This window comes from Macaca mulatta, chromosome 9 (assembly GCF_049350105.2).
Source record: "Macaca mulatta isolate MMU2019108-1 chromosome 9, T2T-MMU8v2.0, whole genome shotgun sequence".
Lineage (NCBI taxonomy): Eukaryota > Metazoa > Chordata > Mammalia > Primates > Cercopithecidae > Macaca > Macaca mulatta.
Genome location: NC_133414.1, coordinates 109,549,097 through 109,566,158, shown reverse-complemented (window position 1 = coordinate 109,566,158; position 17,062 = coordinate 109,549,097). Strand labels below are relative to the sequence as shown.

At 48.5% G+C, this 17,062-nt stretch overlaps 1 protein-coding gene across 3 annotated transcripts in view; it reads right to left on the bottom strand.

Annotated features, from left to right (window-relative positions):
• The window catches only part of UBTD1 (ubiquitin domain containing 1), a 64,415-nt gene extending 47,473 nt beyond the window's left edge, over positions 1 to 16,942 (bottom strand). The window contains exons 1-2 of one of the 3 annotated variants that reach the window (XM_028853427.2): positions 16,209 to 16,942; positions 11,281 to 11,319 (exon numbers count right to left, since the gene is read on the bottom strand). Coding sequence is in view for 1 of the 3 variants with exons in the window: in NM_001194274.2 (NP_001181203.1) it covers positions 16,209 to 16,278 (70 nt within the window). In the remaining 2 variants the exon portion in view is untranslated. 3 annotated transcript variants of the gene reach the window in all.
• Positions 16,943 to 17,062: the final 120 nt, after the last annotated feature.

The window sequence follows — 17,062 nt, the reverse complement described above, 5'->3', positions numbered from 1 at the left end:
ACCACTGTGCTCGACAAATACTCTTTCTATAAAATGTGTAATTCAGCCTCAGGCAACTTAAATTAAATGCTCTTTCCTTGCCTGAAATGTATTAAATCCTCATTTTCATCTCTTCTTTGGGGCAAACCAGTGCTAAAAAGAAAGGCAGGCAGGAGTAGACAGAAAAAGAAACAGCCCTTCAACATGCAGGCCAGCAAGTCCAACTGCATCTGCAAACTGTGCCACTGCCTGGCTGCCTCAACGCCAGAAGACTCTGCCCTGAGATCTGTCCCTATGCCACACCCCCAGGCTACCCAAGATGCCCATCAATGCCTCCAAAGGTCACAGAGCTTGCAACCCTGCTTATGTGTTATTTATGCCAGATCCTACGCATGAGGCCAGACTCTCTGAAAGAAATCTCAGAGGATGAGCTTGCTCAGTGGTTTTCAAACTGTGTGCTCTGTAGGACCCCAGGACATACGTGGAACCCTCTGGGGGGTCATTCTCTCCAGCTTCAACCAGCGCAGTACCCAGTTGGTTGTATATATCAAGCTACCTTGTAAGCTTACCCCAGAAAGGGTTCAAGTAGCTTTGAAAAACAGTACAAGGACGGGCGCGGTGGCTCACACCTGTAATCCCAGCACTTTGGGAGGCCGAGGCAGGCGGATCACGAGGTCATGAGATCGAGACCATCCTGGCTAACACAGTGAAACCCCATCTCTACCAAAAATTAAAAAAAAAAATTAGCCGGGCGAGGTGGCGGGCACCTGTAGTCCCAGCTACTCGGGAGGCTGAGGCAGGAGAATGGTGTGAACCCGGGAGGCAGAGGTTGCAGTGAGTCAAGACCATACCACTGCACTCTAGCCTGGGCAATAGGGCGAGACTCTGTCTCAAAAAAAAAAAAAAAAAAAAAAAAAAACCCAGAAAAAAGGAAAACGGTACAAAATTCCCCTCCCAGACCAACTCCTTCATCACTCAGATGAGGAACCAGAGATTCATGGGCTTATACAGACAGGGCAATGAAGATAAGACGACCTTGCCCTGGTTCCTCGGGGCTCCTGACCACACCCCCACTGGATGAGTGCTGAATCTGAGGTGACCCTGCCTGCATCAGCGGAAGGGCGATGCTAACCGGCCTGAACAACGTGGAGCTGTCCTGATGCTAGTCCTCCGCTATATATAGTTTCTCCCTGAAATAACCTCATGCAGCAGCAAAGGTTTGTGGTGTGGCAAAACCTGCTGTGTCCCCAACAACTCTAGGGGAGGAGAACTGCTTCAGAAACTGGGCGGTAAATGGAAAAGAGAGGAATTTTGGGGATGGGGAGGTATGAGGGTGGCAGGTGGGGAACCAGCTTTTGAGACAACTCAGGAGAAATTCTTTCTCTGAGCCCCCGGGGCAGCAGTGGAGAACGGTAAACCTGAGACTCGCACGCAGTGGGTAATGAAAGAGTCCCAAGTCTGGTGTGGTAAAGCCACTGCTTCGTCCTAGGCTCCCGTCCTGCCTGCTCACAGATGTCGGGTACCTCTTTTCAAACAACGACATCCATCTGCACCCCTTGAGCAAGAACCAACAGTGGTTCCCTTTGACCAAGTGTCCCCATATACTATTCGATACCTTCCATAATCTCGGTGGACACAATATATTTGATCTTAATGCCTTAAAAAAAAAAAGGAAAAGAAAAGAAAAAGAGGCCGGGTGCAATGGCTCACACCCGTAATCCCAGCACTTTGGGAAGCTGAGGTGGGAGGAGTGCTTGAGGCCAGGAGTTTGAGACCAGCCTGGGCAACACGGCGAGACCCCATCTCTATAAAAAATACAGAAATTAGTCTGCACCTGTAGTCTTAGGTACTCAGGAGCTGGGGTGGGAGGATCACTTGAGTGCAGGAGTTCAAGGCTGGAGTGAGCCATAATAGCTCCACTGCACTCCAGCCTGGGCAACAGAATAAGACCCTATCTCTAAATAAAAAGAAACAGGCAGGTAAACACCAAATGAGAATGGAGACTCTGTCTGGGCAGTAGGAGTACAAAGATTTTCTTCTTTGAGCTTTCTCATATCGTTCACGTTTTTTACATGAGCACACTTTACTTTTACAATAAAGAAGGCTGTACTGCTTGCTTCTCTCCAACTTGCACCACTTCCTCAAATCACTAATCCTTCTACAAAGTATGCCCACTCATTCCCAAAATCTTTCTTATCCCAATCCCCCAAGGAGCAACCTGAGTACCACCACCACCCTCAGAAATCTTCCCATCTGTAACTCGAGTTCACAGGGACCTCTCTCATCCCAACTCTTTTTAAAAGGGTCTACACTGTATGACTTAGCACTTGTCTACATGCTATCTTGTTTGAAGTGGTATTGCACCTTTATTTGTCTTTGCTTCCTCTCCCAAGTAGACCATAAGCCATCTGGATGATGAGATATACTTGTATCATATGTGCACACACATTTGCAGGAATGAGGCAGGGTGGAATTGTAGAAAGGGCACAGGAAAGGGAGTCAGATTTCCTGGATCGGATACCAGCACCACCTCTGTGCAGAGCAGACCACAGACAGTGGCTTGACCCCTCTGAACCAGTCCCAAGTTCTTCCAGCTGAATTCCCCAGCAATACCAATTCCCTTCCCCTAAAAGGCAAGGAAGGATTCTGTGCAAGCCTGCCAACCTCACGAGTTTTGAAAAAGAGATAATCTCTAGAACTGAGGCCCCGTGTACAGCCTACAAAAGGGGTCCCCATCCATCCCTACCCAAAAACTAGCACCGGAGGGTGGGCCAGACACGTGAAGGACAGGGCCTTTGGGTGGAAGTCTCTCCTTGCACACTTGCTCTGGGCTACGGCCCATCACAGACAAATGCCCAAGGAATGGTACTGTCAAAAGCAGCGGGCTGAACACTTCTGTCCAGGGCTGTAGAAAAAGTGCTTGGTGCTCAGTGACGGATCAGACATCTAGGCCTTGAATATTCCATGGGACATGTGTCACAGCAGGACACAGCTAGGCTCAGCTGCAAAACAGGAGGCATCAGCTGCAGACTAAAGGCCCAGTGTAGCTTTGCTTTTGCCTACTGACCCCAAAGACTGGCCCATCCTGCCCCTAGGAAGAGAGCATAAATAACAGTGCATACACCATGTGGGTTTCTAAGAAATGCCATTCAGGCCTTACAAAAAGTCATAATAGCAATAAGTTATGGCCAAATAAGGCCTCCTGTCTCCTCAGTAGCCAGACATGGACCAGGCAACAATAAGACTATCACACCAAGCCAGACCTAAATGAGCTCTTGGCTCTGTGGATCTGATATGAGAGTAGAGGGGAAAAGGGCAAAGAGGAAACAGAGGAGTCAGCCTGGGCTGTAAATACACAGTGCAAAGCACTGCTGTCCCCCCGGGAACTGCCTCCTCAGCTCCCCTGGACCCCTTAGCTCTGTGTGTTATGGATCTGCTGCCTCAGCCAGGGGGGGTGGGGGCATGTGGAAATAGGTTTGGAAAAAATAAAAACCACTCCAGTATTATTCAGTCCATCACTCTGAACTCCTTGAGGAGATGAACTGACTCTCCATGCTGCGTTCCCCTCCCCTAACACAGTGCCTGGGATAAGGCCAATGTAGTAAATATTGAGAGGCAGTTTCTCATAGTGGCTAAGGTGTAAGCCCCCAGGATACAACTCCCAGGATTCAAACAGCAGCCCCTCCACTGTCACGAGCAAGTGTCTCGACACTCCCCCACAGCCTCAGTTTCCTCATTTGTAAAATGGACATAAATTAGGCCTGCCCTTACGGAGTAGATGTGAAAACTGTAAACAGTGATGTCAAGAATCCAGTAGAGTGCCCACCATACACATGGTAGGAGATTAATAAATGATACTGATTTCAGTGATGGCAATTCCTGGAGCTGCTGTGAAGGCTCGGGAAATGAAATGCTCATCCATGTGACAGTCTATTTTGGGGGAACAGAGCACATTCACTAAGTTTAAAAAAAAAAAATCAATGCCATGTGTAGTATCCCATATAACAGAGGACAGTGTGGTCTGTGTCCCAGACACTGTGTGGGGGGTGGGAAGAGGAGGAAGGATGGACAAATCCATGAAGGTTGTCACAAAGTGCACTTTCGGGCACATTCGGATATATAGTGCAAGAACTGGCAGAAGTAGTCTATTTGCTAATCATGAATGGCAGTGATATCAGTAAACCAGCAATACCTGTTTAGGGCCCAGGGAGTCCTCTGTTGAAGTTGACAGTGAGGTGGGTATTGCATGGAAGGAACCTGAGACTGATAACCCAAATATTTCATTCTCACTGTGTGTCCCCCAACCCCTGCACACACAGTTAACATCACTGAACCTCTCCCCTAAAGGAGAATCTCTACCTCAGTGGACTATCAGGAGGATTAGATGAGATGTGTGTGAGTACCTACTACAGTGCCTGCTGCACAGTCAGTGTGCAATCAGTAGCAGTATACAAGAAATCGAACAGCAATTTTGAATCTAGGCATGCAGGGATGCTCATCAAGTGTGAAAGAGGCTCTGATGTGGACGTTTATCAGCAGCGTCTTGGAAGTTCACAGAGGAGGTATCTGCGGCTCACAATATGTATCAGAGAAATGCACAAAGCTCCAGGAAGGAAGCCCTGGGGACTCAGAGGTGTTCTGCCAAGCTGAAGATGGGCCACCACAAACAGAGGGCACTCACAGCCTTGACCTACTGGCAAAAAATGTTTCCATCTCTGTGGAGATAGCCTAGAAAAGTAGCCTCTGGTTGTTGCTGAGATCAGCAAGAGTTGTATGTAGGGTGTGTTGCAAATGATTTGTTACTAATGAGAGTTGATTCAAGCGGATTCAAGGCTATCTCTATGATAATCACACTATCTTGCAACTTGCTTCGGATTTGCCTTCCTGACTGAATGGGTCAAACAGTAGATAACCCAGGACACAATGAAGAAGTCAAGTTTTGCATATGAACTTCACTGGCTATGTATCTCAATGTGGGGGAAGTATAAGGCTGGGGGCAGCTGTCTTTAACAGAGCATCAAGCATGGTGAGAATAGTAAAAATAATAACTAATGCTTACTGAGTAGGTAATATGTCCCAGGCACCATTCTCAAGACCTGATGTGCAGTAACTCATCTAATTCTTATGACAACCCTATGGAGTAGATACTGTTATCTCCATTTCACAGATAAGAAAACTGAGGCCTCAAAATTCCAAATAACTTGCCCAAGGTTATATAGCTAATGAGTTGGAGGAGCTAGGATAATAAAATGCAAATTGGTACTAAATGAATAAAACATTTGTCATAACCACCTGTCACCAAAGGAAAACTATCTTACAGATATTCTCTTTGACAGACCTCAGATTTTGCAAATCAAAGGAAATTCATGGCTGGGCAAGGTGGCTCATGCCTGTAATCCCAACACTTTGGGAGGCTGAGGTGGGTGGACCACTTGAGGCCAGGAGTTCGAGACCAGCCTGGACAACATGTTGAACATGTTGAAACCCCATCTCTACTAAAAATACAAAAAAATGAGCTGGGTATGGTGGCAGTAATCCCAGCTACTCGGGAGGCTGAGGCACAAGAGTCACTTGAACCCAGGAGGCAGAGGTTGCAGTAAGATCACACCACTGCACTCCAGCCTGGGCAACAGAGTGAGCTCTGTCTCAAAGGGAAAAAAAAAAAAAAAAAAAGGCCAGGCACAGCATGGTGGCTCACGCCTGTCATCCCAGCACTTTGGGAGGCCGACGCGGGCAGATCACGAGGTCAGGAGTTCAAGACCAGCATGGCCAACATAGTGAAACCCCGTCTTTCCTAAAAATACAAAAAAATTAGCTGAGTGTGGTAGTACGCACCTATAATCCCAGCTACTCAGGAGGCTGAGGCAGGAGAATCACTTGAACCCAGGAGGCGGAAGTTGCAGTGAGCCGAGACCGTGCCATTGCACTCCAGCCTGGGCAACAGAGCAAGACTCCGTTTCAGGGTGGGCGAAAAAAAAGGAAATTCATGGCCAGCCCTTGTGATTGCACTCTGACTCCAGGGGATGAGCCAGAAGGTGACCAGAACAGAAGGTGACCAGGCAGGACTAGGGAGGCTATACTTGCTCCTCCTAAAAGTTGGGGTGGAACAATGGTCAGTACAATATAAGTCATCAGCGGAACAACGAGCTTTGCGTTGTTCCCCATCTAAGCATCCCCTGTGCCCTGTGTGGGCACTGTGCTGATCACATCACATATACGATCACATTTCATGCTTGACTACTCTAAACGATGTACGTTTACCCCATTTTACAGATGCAGAAACTGAGGCTCTGCAAAGACAGTAGTGGAACCCCTTCCCTTTCCATGGCTTCTGCCACTTATTCAGTCAATAACCTTGAGTATCTTAACATCCTCACCAAGTCTCAGTGTCCTCATCTATAAAACGGGAAAAATGAGTCCTGTCTTGCCTATCTAACAGGATGGCTGAGGAGATCAAATGATATATAATACTTGAGACAGCATTTTGAAAACCACAAAATGCTGAGCAAAGCAAGAGATCGTTAATCTTATTAATTACAAAGAGTGACACCTGATTCTGCAAGCACTTTGCTAACATGACTGTGCCTCTTTTCCTTCGGGAATTTGGGAATAATTCAAAGTTTGCAGAGCGAGGACACTCTTTTCTTCAAGTCCCTGGCATCTGGGTGTTGGAAAGCGGAGGTTTGCTCTGGGAGAAGGAGGAGGAAACAATAATATTTGCATTCTACTTGTGCTTCTCTTTAGGAACACAATCTTGGCTGAGATTCTATTGCCTCCAGCACACCCAGCCCTCAAACAACATTCAACGCATATTTATTGAGCACCTACTATGTTCCAAGCACTTTGATCCAAGATGAGGGACTCACATGACTTCTAGGTGTGGAGGTGGTAGTCTTGGGGTGGGGAAGTTAGAGGAGGAAGGGACAGCAATGGGAAAGGAAGGCAGTGGCTATAGTCCTTGGAGTTTTGCAGACTTTACAGCTGACCTACCAGCTTCTTTCCATGGGGGTGGGGTGGAAGCTGGTCAGGGCTCACAGCACAATGGAATGAGCTGTGAGCACTGGAATGAATCAACGTCCTCAGGCTGAGTTCCAGCTCTGCCTCTTAGCATCATAACCACTGGCAATCCATTCACTTTCCTGGCCATCAGGTTTCCCATATGTAAAATAGGTAGGCATGTTCCCATAGGTAAAATAGGGAGAATCAAATAAGATGATGTTTGTGAAGGGATCCAGCAAGGGGGTGCCTAAAGGTGCTCAACAATAAACTCATTAAAAAACTAAACTAAACTAAACTAAAAAAGTGTTCCCTTCTTCCCATTCTCATGAGGATAAACTATACACTGGCCCAAAGCGTGGGCTCTGAGATCAGACACCTGGGTTCCAGTCCTGGCTCTGCAGTTTACAAGCTGTGCGGCCTTAGGCAGCAGACATTACCCTTCTACGGCTCAGCTTCTTCATCTGTGAAAAGGTGATAATAGAATCCACCCATAGGGTGGTTGTGAGGATTAACCCAAATACTGCACATGATGCTCCTAGTACACGGCAAACACCCTGCAAAGGTGAGCTGCTGCTAATTACATCTCTCTGAGCCTTTAAAAACAGCAAAACTCCAAGTGCGCAGGCTGGCAACTAAGATTCAGGCTACTTGGTTAGTGACTGGCTGCCTAGGCACCATTCACCCTTTGCTCCTGGTCCCAAGCCTTCCAGAGGAAAAAGGTACAAATGACGAGTCATCCCTGTCCCCTCAGTCTCCCTCCCCATACCTTGCTGAAGGTGTTCCAGCCCCTTTCCTGCCAGGTTCCTCATTTTTTTTCTCTTTTTTTTTGAGACGCAGTCTCGCTCTGTCGTCAGGCTAGAGTGCAGTGGTGTGATCTCGGCTCACTGCAACCTCCGTCTCTCACGTTCAAGCGATTCTCCTGCCTCAGCCTCCTGAGTAGCTGGGATTACAGGCACGTGCCACCATGCCCGGCTAATTTTTTGTATTTTTAGTACAGACAGGGTTTCACCATGTTGATCAGGCTGGTCTCGAACTCCTGACCTCGTGATCTGCCCAGCTCGGCCTCCCAAAGTGCTGGGATTACAGGCATGAGCCACTGTGCCTAGCCAATTTTTTTTTTTTTTTTTTAATAGAGACGAGGTCTCACTATGCTGCCCAGGTTGGTCTTGAACTCCTGGCCTCAAGCAATCCTCCTGCTTTGGTCTCCCAAAGTGCTGGGATTATAGGTGTGGGCCACCATGCCCAGCCTCTATGCACAATTCTAACACACTCAGATGTCTGTTTTCCCAGAGATTTGGAGGGACTGCTCTTTGAGCCCAGCATAAATGATCACTACATGATAAACCACTTCACACCCATTAGGATGGCCATTATAAAACCAAACCAAACCAAATCAACAAAAAGCAGAAAACAACAAGTGTTGGAGAAGATGTAGAGAAACAGGAACCCTCGCACCCTGTTAGTGAAAATATAAAATGGTGCAGCTGCTGAGGAAAGTGGTATGGGGGGTTATTCAAAAAATTAAAAATAGAATTACCATTTGATCCAGAAATTCTACCTCTGGGTATATACACAAAATAACTGAAAGCAGAGACTCAGAGAGCATTCACCTTTTGCTCCTGGTTTGCATACCCATGTTCACAGCAGCATTATTTACAATAGTCAAAAGGTGGAAGCAACCCAGGGGTCCCATCAACAGAGGAATGAATAAGCAAAATGTGGTGGATACATACAATGGAATATCACTCAGCCTTAAAAAGGAAGGACATTCTGACACATGCTGCACCATGGAAACTTGACATTATGCTAAGTGAAACAAGCCAGCCACAAAAGGAGAAATACTACATGATTCCACTCATACGAGGTATCCAGAGTAGTCAAACTCTTAAGAGAGCAAAATATCAGTTGCCAGAGGCTGGGGGGAGGAAGAAATGGGTAGTGCTTAATGGGTAAAGAGTTTCAGTTGGGTAAAATGAAAAAGTTCTGGAGATGGGTACTGGTGATGGTTGTACAACAGTAAGTACAAAGAATGTACTCATGCTACAAAACTATAGACTGAAAAATTTGCTGTTACAAGTAAATTTTACATCATATCTAGGTAACCACACTTAAAAAAAAAAAAAGTAAAGAAAAAAAGAGAAGTGACTACTGTCTACCAGGCAGAAGACAGAGCAATGATTGTAGGTAGAAACATGAACCCCCAAAGCACAACAGCTGGGAATCACGTAGTTTGGGGCCCACTGCTCTAGAGTCTCACAAGCCCGGTGGCCTCACACTATTATAAGCACAGTAACTGATCGGGTAGGAGTGGCTCTTCCCACTCAGAGCCTTGAACAGGATTTAAGAGCCTTCCTGCAGCGCCAGTGTTGCTACATGGAACCTTGAGGCAGGGCAATCCCAGAATGGGCTCTCCCCCAGCAATTTCCCTCTGCCTACCACTAGTTCCCTCCCCCACCCCAGCTCTCCTCTTTGGGAGGTAACACTTTTGAGAGAAGGAACCTTTTGTGGTCCCACCCTCACCAAGCAGGCGCTCTGTACATACCGGTATGAACTCAACAACCCCTAGTCCCAAACCGGAGGTTCTTTCCGAGCTGTATGTTAATATTTTGTTCAGAAGCGTATCATTCATTTCAGAAAGATTTCCATCCAAAAATAGTTTTTAAACATTTCTTTTATAGTTTTGCTCCTTAAAAAGAGTAAGCTTCAATGAGTAAGTTGGAAAAATCACTGGCTATGGCTTTTGTGTGTAAAAATCCTGGTAGCTTGGAATAATAGAAACTTTCCAAGTTCACAAAGTCTCTTTTTATCCAGGGTCTCGCTTTAATCTTACAACCTCTCTGAGAGGTGAGCAGGGTGGCAGTCATTCCACTGCACAAATGGGGAAACTGAGGCTCAAAGAGATCAAGAGGCTTGTCCAAAGTCACACAAACAACTAGGAAGGAACAGAGACCCCAGGCTTCATTTTCCACCAATGCCAGATGAAACTCTGGGTTGCGACCTCATATCTGAGCACACTGTATAGCCATGAAAGTAATTTTAAAACCATCATTAGCTTATTTTATCTCCACAGTATCTCTCTGAAGTAAACTGGAAATATTATCTTTTTAAAATGGAGGATCAACTGAGCAAGAAACAAATGACCTGCCCAAGATTACCACTCAAGAAAGTGACAGAGACTAGACCTCCTCTCTTTTGAATACACTTGACCTCGACCACTTCCCTACAATATCTTGACCTCTGCACACTCACAACTTACAGGAGCCCATGCAGTTTTTATGTAGGTTGCACCATGTTTCTGTGAACTAGGCAGGGGATAGACATACCTTTGTTCTCTTTCTAATGGCTGGGCAAGAAAAAAGAGATTATAGAAATCTTTAGGTTCCTTTTCAGCTCCAAAATTCTATGATTCTAAAAATTCTCCAGCAAGTTGATGGGTAAGAGAGGCCTGGAATCCACATCACCTGATTTCCTGACTTGTAGTCTATTAGGCCACCCTATCCCTGCCCTGCCAGCTAAGGACTACAAACATCATGTGTGCCTGGGAGAGGGGGTCCACTCTGACATAGGTGCACACATAAAATGCCAAGAAGGTGCTACTGCCTGGTTAGGACCCCAATAGCGAGCTTCACTTTGCCCTCCTGCTTCAGCCCTGGTATCTCCCAGCAAGAGGCTCGCATACCACAGGAATCATATGTATCCCAGGTATCTGATATATACCCAAGCCTGGGGCAAGAGAGAAGCCAGTCCCAGAGAAAGAACACCACTCTGAGGTTGCAGTTTAAGTCCCTTCATTAAGATATCTGCCTTAACACCCATCTAAGGTAGAAGATCAATCAGATGTGTTCATTTATGCTTTTCTATAGACTTCCCCAACTCTAGTTTTATCCAACAAATATTTACCAGGCACTGCTCTTGGTATCACAGAGTGAACAAATAAAAATATCTGACCACATGGAGCAAGGGGAGAGAGCCAAAGTCAGAGGATGACACAGGCAATGGAGCAAAACAAAACAGGAAAAGGAGGTAGATAATGCTGAGAGCAGGTGGTAGAGGGAAGGGGATCATTTTAAATGAAATGGCCTGGGAGGGTTTGACTCCTTAAATAGGAGACTGGGACAAGGAGAGAGAGGGACCCATTCAGATATCAGGGGGTTGAACAAGGCAATGGAGAGCATGAGATGGCTTAAGAAAGGTAAGCAGGTGAAAATCATATCATATCTTGCAGACCAACATAAGGACTCTTGAATGAGATGGGGTGTCATAAGAAGGCTTAGAGCAAAGGAGTAATGAAATCTGACTTACAGTTTAGAGCATCACGCTGGCTGCTGGGATGGAAATACTCTGTCGGGAGACAAGGGAGGAAGCAGGAAGGTCAGTTCATAGGCCAGTGGTAGCTTAGACCAGGATGAAAGTGGTGGAGATGGTCAGAGTCAGGTTCAGGACATATTTAAGGCAAAGCCAACAGGATTTATTGATTAAATGGATGTGAGGTATGAGCGAAAGGGAGAAGTCAGGGACGACTAGAATTTTAGGGGCCTCAGCAACTGGAAGTATGAAATCATCACGAACTGGGATGGGAAAGACTTTGGGAGGTACAGGGATGGGATGGGGATTCATTCTGTTGTGGACATGTTAAACTGAGAAGGCTTTTAGACAGCAAGTGTGGTGAGCAGGCAGCAGAATATCCAAGGTTGAAGTTGGAGAGAATGGGCTGAAATTATAAATGTGGGAGGAGTCACCAGCACATATAATACTACATAATTCTATGTATGATCATGTGTAATTTGCATGACTATGTGTTTACTGTCTGCCCCCTGCAAGACTGTAAGCTCCATGTGGCCAAGGACCATGTCTGTTCACAGCCAGCAGGGTGCTTGGCACTCAGTAAATATTTACTGAGCAAATGGAGAAGTTGCCCAATTACTCTCTCAAGAATAGCCACACAGCCCACACAAGAAGCAGACTCTCTCGCAACCACAGTGCCAAGCCCAACCAGCCCCAAATAGGGCCCTGGGTCTGTCCACCCCAAGCTTGAGATTCCAGAATGTAAGTGGATACGCCTGGCACATCACAGAGTCAGATATTTGGGTTTCAGCCCTGCCACATTCTCAAAGGGTGGAGCTGGGCAAGAGATGTGCCTGTTCTACCACCTCTACCTCTCCCTGGAGTGGCTGGGGGACTGGCTGCTTCACCCAATTCATGGACAGAGATATTTATCTACCTACTGTCTATGTATGGGGTGGCAAGTTCCCCCACCAAAGGAGTAAATCCCCAAGTATTCTCTGAAGCACACAAGAACCACCCAGCACCTGAAGGAGAGGAACACAGACCTACTGGCGATGCATGAAGAGTAACAATCCAAACAAAATTTTCACAGCTGGGTGCAGTGGCTCACACCAGTAATCCCAGCACTTTGGGAAGCCAAGGTAAGAAGATTACTTGAAGCCAGGAGTTTGAGACCAGCTGGGGCCACATAGCAAGACCCCATCTCTACAAAAAAATAAAAAGTTAGCTGGGCGTGGTGGTGCACACCTGTAGACCTAGCTACTGGGGAGACTGAGGGGAGAGGATCACTCGAGCTCAGGAGTTAACGGCTGCAGGGAGCTATAACTGCACCACCATACTCCAGTCTGGGCGAGAGAACAAGACCCTATCACTCAAAAAAAAAAAAAAAAAAAAAAAAAAATATATATATATATATATATGTGAGTGATAATCACAAAATTTGATGAGACGAGAGGACATCTCCCTTCTTCCTAAGGCAAGAATCCCTGACCAGTGAGTATTGTGTCTCTGCTTTACCTACCAAGTGACTAAGAAGACAAACTAAGGACAAAGGGTGACATTAGAAGGCATAAAGATTTCACCTCAATAACTTTCTAGCTTTAAACATCTGCCTTTGTGAAGATGATAAAACAGCTCTAATGATCTTGTATAACCCTCCCTCTTTCTGAATATTGAAAGAGTGACCCAGAAAGGCTTGATGACTTGGCCAGGGTCACTGAGTTATAGGCCCAGGACTAGAACTCAGGTCCTAGCTCCCTGTTGAGGCTTTCTTCCCATTACATTAGTGCCAAAGGAAGGTAAGAGTTACAGTGGCACTGGGGGAGTTTTAGGCATTAGTCTTATAACATAAAACTATGTCCTTGTCAAAGGAAAAGCCACAGATGTTACAGGAATGCCAGGTGCACTGTGGAGTTAAGAAGGATTCCTCGCCTTGTACCAAATTTGTCATCTACAGAGTTCCCCTCGGCTTTGGACTTTATGAATAAAGCTATTCATAGTAGGACACACAGAACTAAAGCAATGATAAACTAGCAGGTAAAAAAAAATGCAGATATATGAAAAATGCAGATGGTAGGATAAAGTTGAGTTAGCTTTCTAAAATCAACAAATACTGAGTGCTACCTCTGTACAACTCATTGTGTTAAGTGCTGAATGTGTGTGCGTGAGGCTATATGAGTGAGACATATACACAAGGATAAGACAGAACCCAGGTCTTCGAGGCTTGCAATGTAGTTGCTGATAAAAGACTGTAAACATCAAAGACACAACTAATAATACGGAGTACATAATTGTTAAGTAAGTGGCATAGATAATGTGTCTGCAGGAGTTCTCAGAAGGAGCAATCACTTCCACCGGGTGTGTGTGGTGGGGTGCGGAGGGAGGGGGAAATGGCAGACTTGTCAGGCAAGGTGCTTCAAACAAGACACGGCACTTGAAGTGAACCCAAGGGATGAAACACTCTCAATAAGAAGGAAATGGCACGAGCAAACACTGGTGGTCTTAATGTCAGAGAAGGGAAAGAAATTAGGACTTAAAAGGAACGGCCTTGACAGTTAAAGTACTTGTAGGAGTGGGAAAGTGCAGAAAGGTGTTTGTTGTTGTTGTTGTTGTTTTGGGTTTTTTTGAGATGGAGTCTCGCTCTGTCACCCAGGCTGGAGTGCAGTGGCGCAATCTGGGCTCACTACAACCTCTGCCTTCCAGTTCAAGCAATTCTCCCTGCCTCAGCCTCCTGAGCAGCTGGGATTACCGGCGCCTGCCACCACGCCTGGCTAATTTTTATATTTTTAGTAGAGACAGGGTTTTGCCATGTTGGCCAGGCTGGTCTCCAACTCCTGACCTCAGGTGATCTGCCTGCCTTGGCCTCCCAAAGTGCTGGATTACAGGTGTGAGCCACCATGCCTGGCCAAGTACAGAAATATTTTGAACACAGAACTATAAAATCTGGAAGAAGTTATTTTAGCAAATGTCTTCTGAGGGGACAACTCTGTGTAGGACTGGATAATGACTGAAGATGAAGTTGCCTTTGGGGGGTACCTCACTTCAGCCTGAGACAAGGGTTGACTTGAGGTGAGAAGGGTATGAAGTGGGGTGGCAAGGGACAGGTTCGCAAGACCTGCGGAAGGAAGAGCCAGCAGACCCCAGGGACTGGCTGGCTTCGAGGCAGGTGACAAGGAAGCAGAGAAAGTCATGAGAGAGAGAGCTCTTCACAGCCTAAAGTTAGGCAGCTGGAAGAACATGAGTAAAGAAGGAAAGCTGCTGGACAGGGAACAATACAGAGCCTGATTTTGGAAGTGTCAAATCTGGGAATATCTATATCGCAGTGTCCAGTGGCCATCTAGAGATGGGGTTCTGGGGTTCAAGAGAGAAGAGCTGAAGATTAAGCATAGGGGTCTTCCCAATGGACAAAGAGTTGTGAGACTAAACAAGATTTCTCTGGGAGGGAGTGTAATGAGAGAAAAAACAGAATGTCAAACTGAAGCACCAGTGCGCCCCCCACCTAGAAGGTGATGGTGGAAAGGGGTGTTTAGAATGGAAAACCAAGACAGTCTGATGCCAAGAAAGGAAGGGGGAGAATGTCTCATGGGAGAGAGTTGTCAACAGCAAAAAATGCTGCTAAATCAATTATGGGGACTGAACACATATTTGTTGAACAAATGAATGAATGAAAGCAAGCCAGTCCTTGGTTTTGAGTCATCTCTCCTCAGTCAGAAGAATGGGCAGAGTTACCTTCAGACAAAAGAATTTCAATAAGTTTTACTCCATCCTTCCCATAAAAACACATTTCTTCCTCCACAAGTCATCCTGTCCACCACGCAGACATCCTTCCCTGCTTCCCCTGGTTCCCTCATCTTCCTTCCCAGTTTCCGCAACCCAAGCAACACACCTTCGGTGTCAAGGGAGACAGGAAACTCCAACTAGAGTTTCCACTTCATTAACAACTCTGCCTGTGGCTCCTCTTACATAAGGGGATATGTGGCAATGGGGTGGGAGAGGAGGCTGAGTTCTAGCCCCAGCTGTGCTCCTAACTAGCTGTGTGACTTTGGACAAGGTGCTCAACCTCTTGGGATCTGGGCTTTGACATGGAGAGGAGGACAAAGATCCATCTGGAATCCAGATAAGTTTTGAAGGTCCCTTTGAGCTCTCAAGTCTACGATTTTATTCCCAGCAGGTCCTTGCAACACCCTCAAAGAAGGAAGTGAGTGTAAGACCCAGAAAAATGACCTACAGACCTCTTTCCGGGGCGAAATGCCAGGGCAGGCGGGGTGTACCATGAAAGTGAGAAAGCGTTGTCCCGGCCTCGAGAATCACCAGCGAGCGATCTCACTCCCACAGCTAGGAAGGATCCCAACAATTCCGAGGGTGAATCTCACCCCGCACCCCATCTTTTATAGACTCCCAGACGACCGAGAGGCTCTAAAAACCCCTGCGGGAAAAATAAAGATTTCTTTCCCAGAGTCCTGCGCTGCTTTGCAAGTCGGATTCCGGCAGACACGATCTGCAGCCCGATAATGACACAGTCTTTGGAAGGAGCGACTGTTCTCGCCCCGCTCGCTCCAAGTTCTGGGGACGCCTGGCTGCCCGCGCCGTGCCCCGACGGGCCGGTGTCCGACCCCGGCCGGAGCTGCCAGGCCAGCGGCGCCCTCGCCCCGGGCCCTCCCCCCAATCCGTCGGCCCCGCTGCGGTCTGCAAACATTTCCTGCCCCCACCCCCACCAGGAGCTTCCCAGTTGGAGAGAGTTGGTCGCGCAGCCGGCTCAGTGCTCGCAGTTGCCCCAACTCAGCTCGCCCGGCGCTGGGGAGCGGCCCCGTCTGGTTGCGGAGCAGGCTATCGGGGAAACCCAAGCGCCAGCACCAGTGGGGAGTCTATCGGTAAGCCTAGAGCTCGGGCGAGGAGGGGGACAACTGGCGGGGTGCCCGAGGCCCTGCTCCCTTCCCCGTCGTTACCTGCTCGCTTGCGGGGGTGTCCCGGGGCTGCCGGCCTCTCCCGCCGCTGTCTCCCCACGCAGTTGCCCATGCTGGCTCCTCAGCCAGTCCCCATGCACCGGAGGCGGCGAGGTGGTCGGCTGCTCCGCGCTCCTGCCCCGGACGGCGGCGTCCCGGGTCAACGGCTCCGGCCGCCCGGCATCTGGCGCTCCCCGATCTCCCCCCGGGGGCGCGCTCAGCCCCGGCGCTGGCTCCGCCAAAACTTTGCGGGCCAGGGGAGAGAGGGAGGTGGCAGACTCCCTAGCACAGTCCCAGGTGGCCGGGCCAGGGGGGCCCGCGACGGTGCCCGGCCGGAGACCAGCTCCGCTGGAGGGGCGGAGAGAGGGGGCGGGCACCGCCGCAGCTACTCCCGGTCGCTCGGGGCTCCAGGCAGGGGCCGGCCCCCTGGAGCCTGTCACTCACCTGCCTAACCCCGCCCCAGGCCGGCCCCGCTCCCCACCGCCGGCTCGCGGTGCCCGCGCCGCCGCCACCACCCGCCCCAGGTGCGCATGTGACCGACAGCACCGCCCCCTCGGGCTGGGCCTGATTTTCTCATTGGCTTCCCCCGTGGTGCGTACCGCCCCTCTCCCCACCCAGCCAGGTGCCCGCCCCGCCGCCCGTCTCCCGGGGAGCCGGGCCGGGAATTATTCGCCCTCAATGGCCTCCGGCTGCGTGCCCAGCAGCCGCCTTCCCTCTCGGTGCCGCCGCCCCATTCCAGGCCCCGCCCCTCCCTGGAACTGCCTGGCTAGAAGCCGGTAGGCACGTGACCCGGTGCGCCCCGCCCCCTTGGCCTTCTCCCCGCGATTGCCTCGGGAGGCGCATGCGCGGAGAGGCCC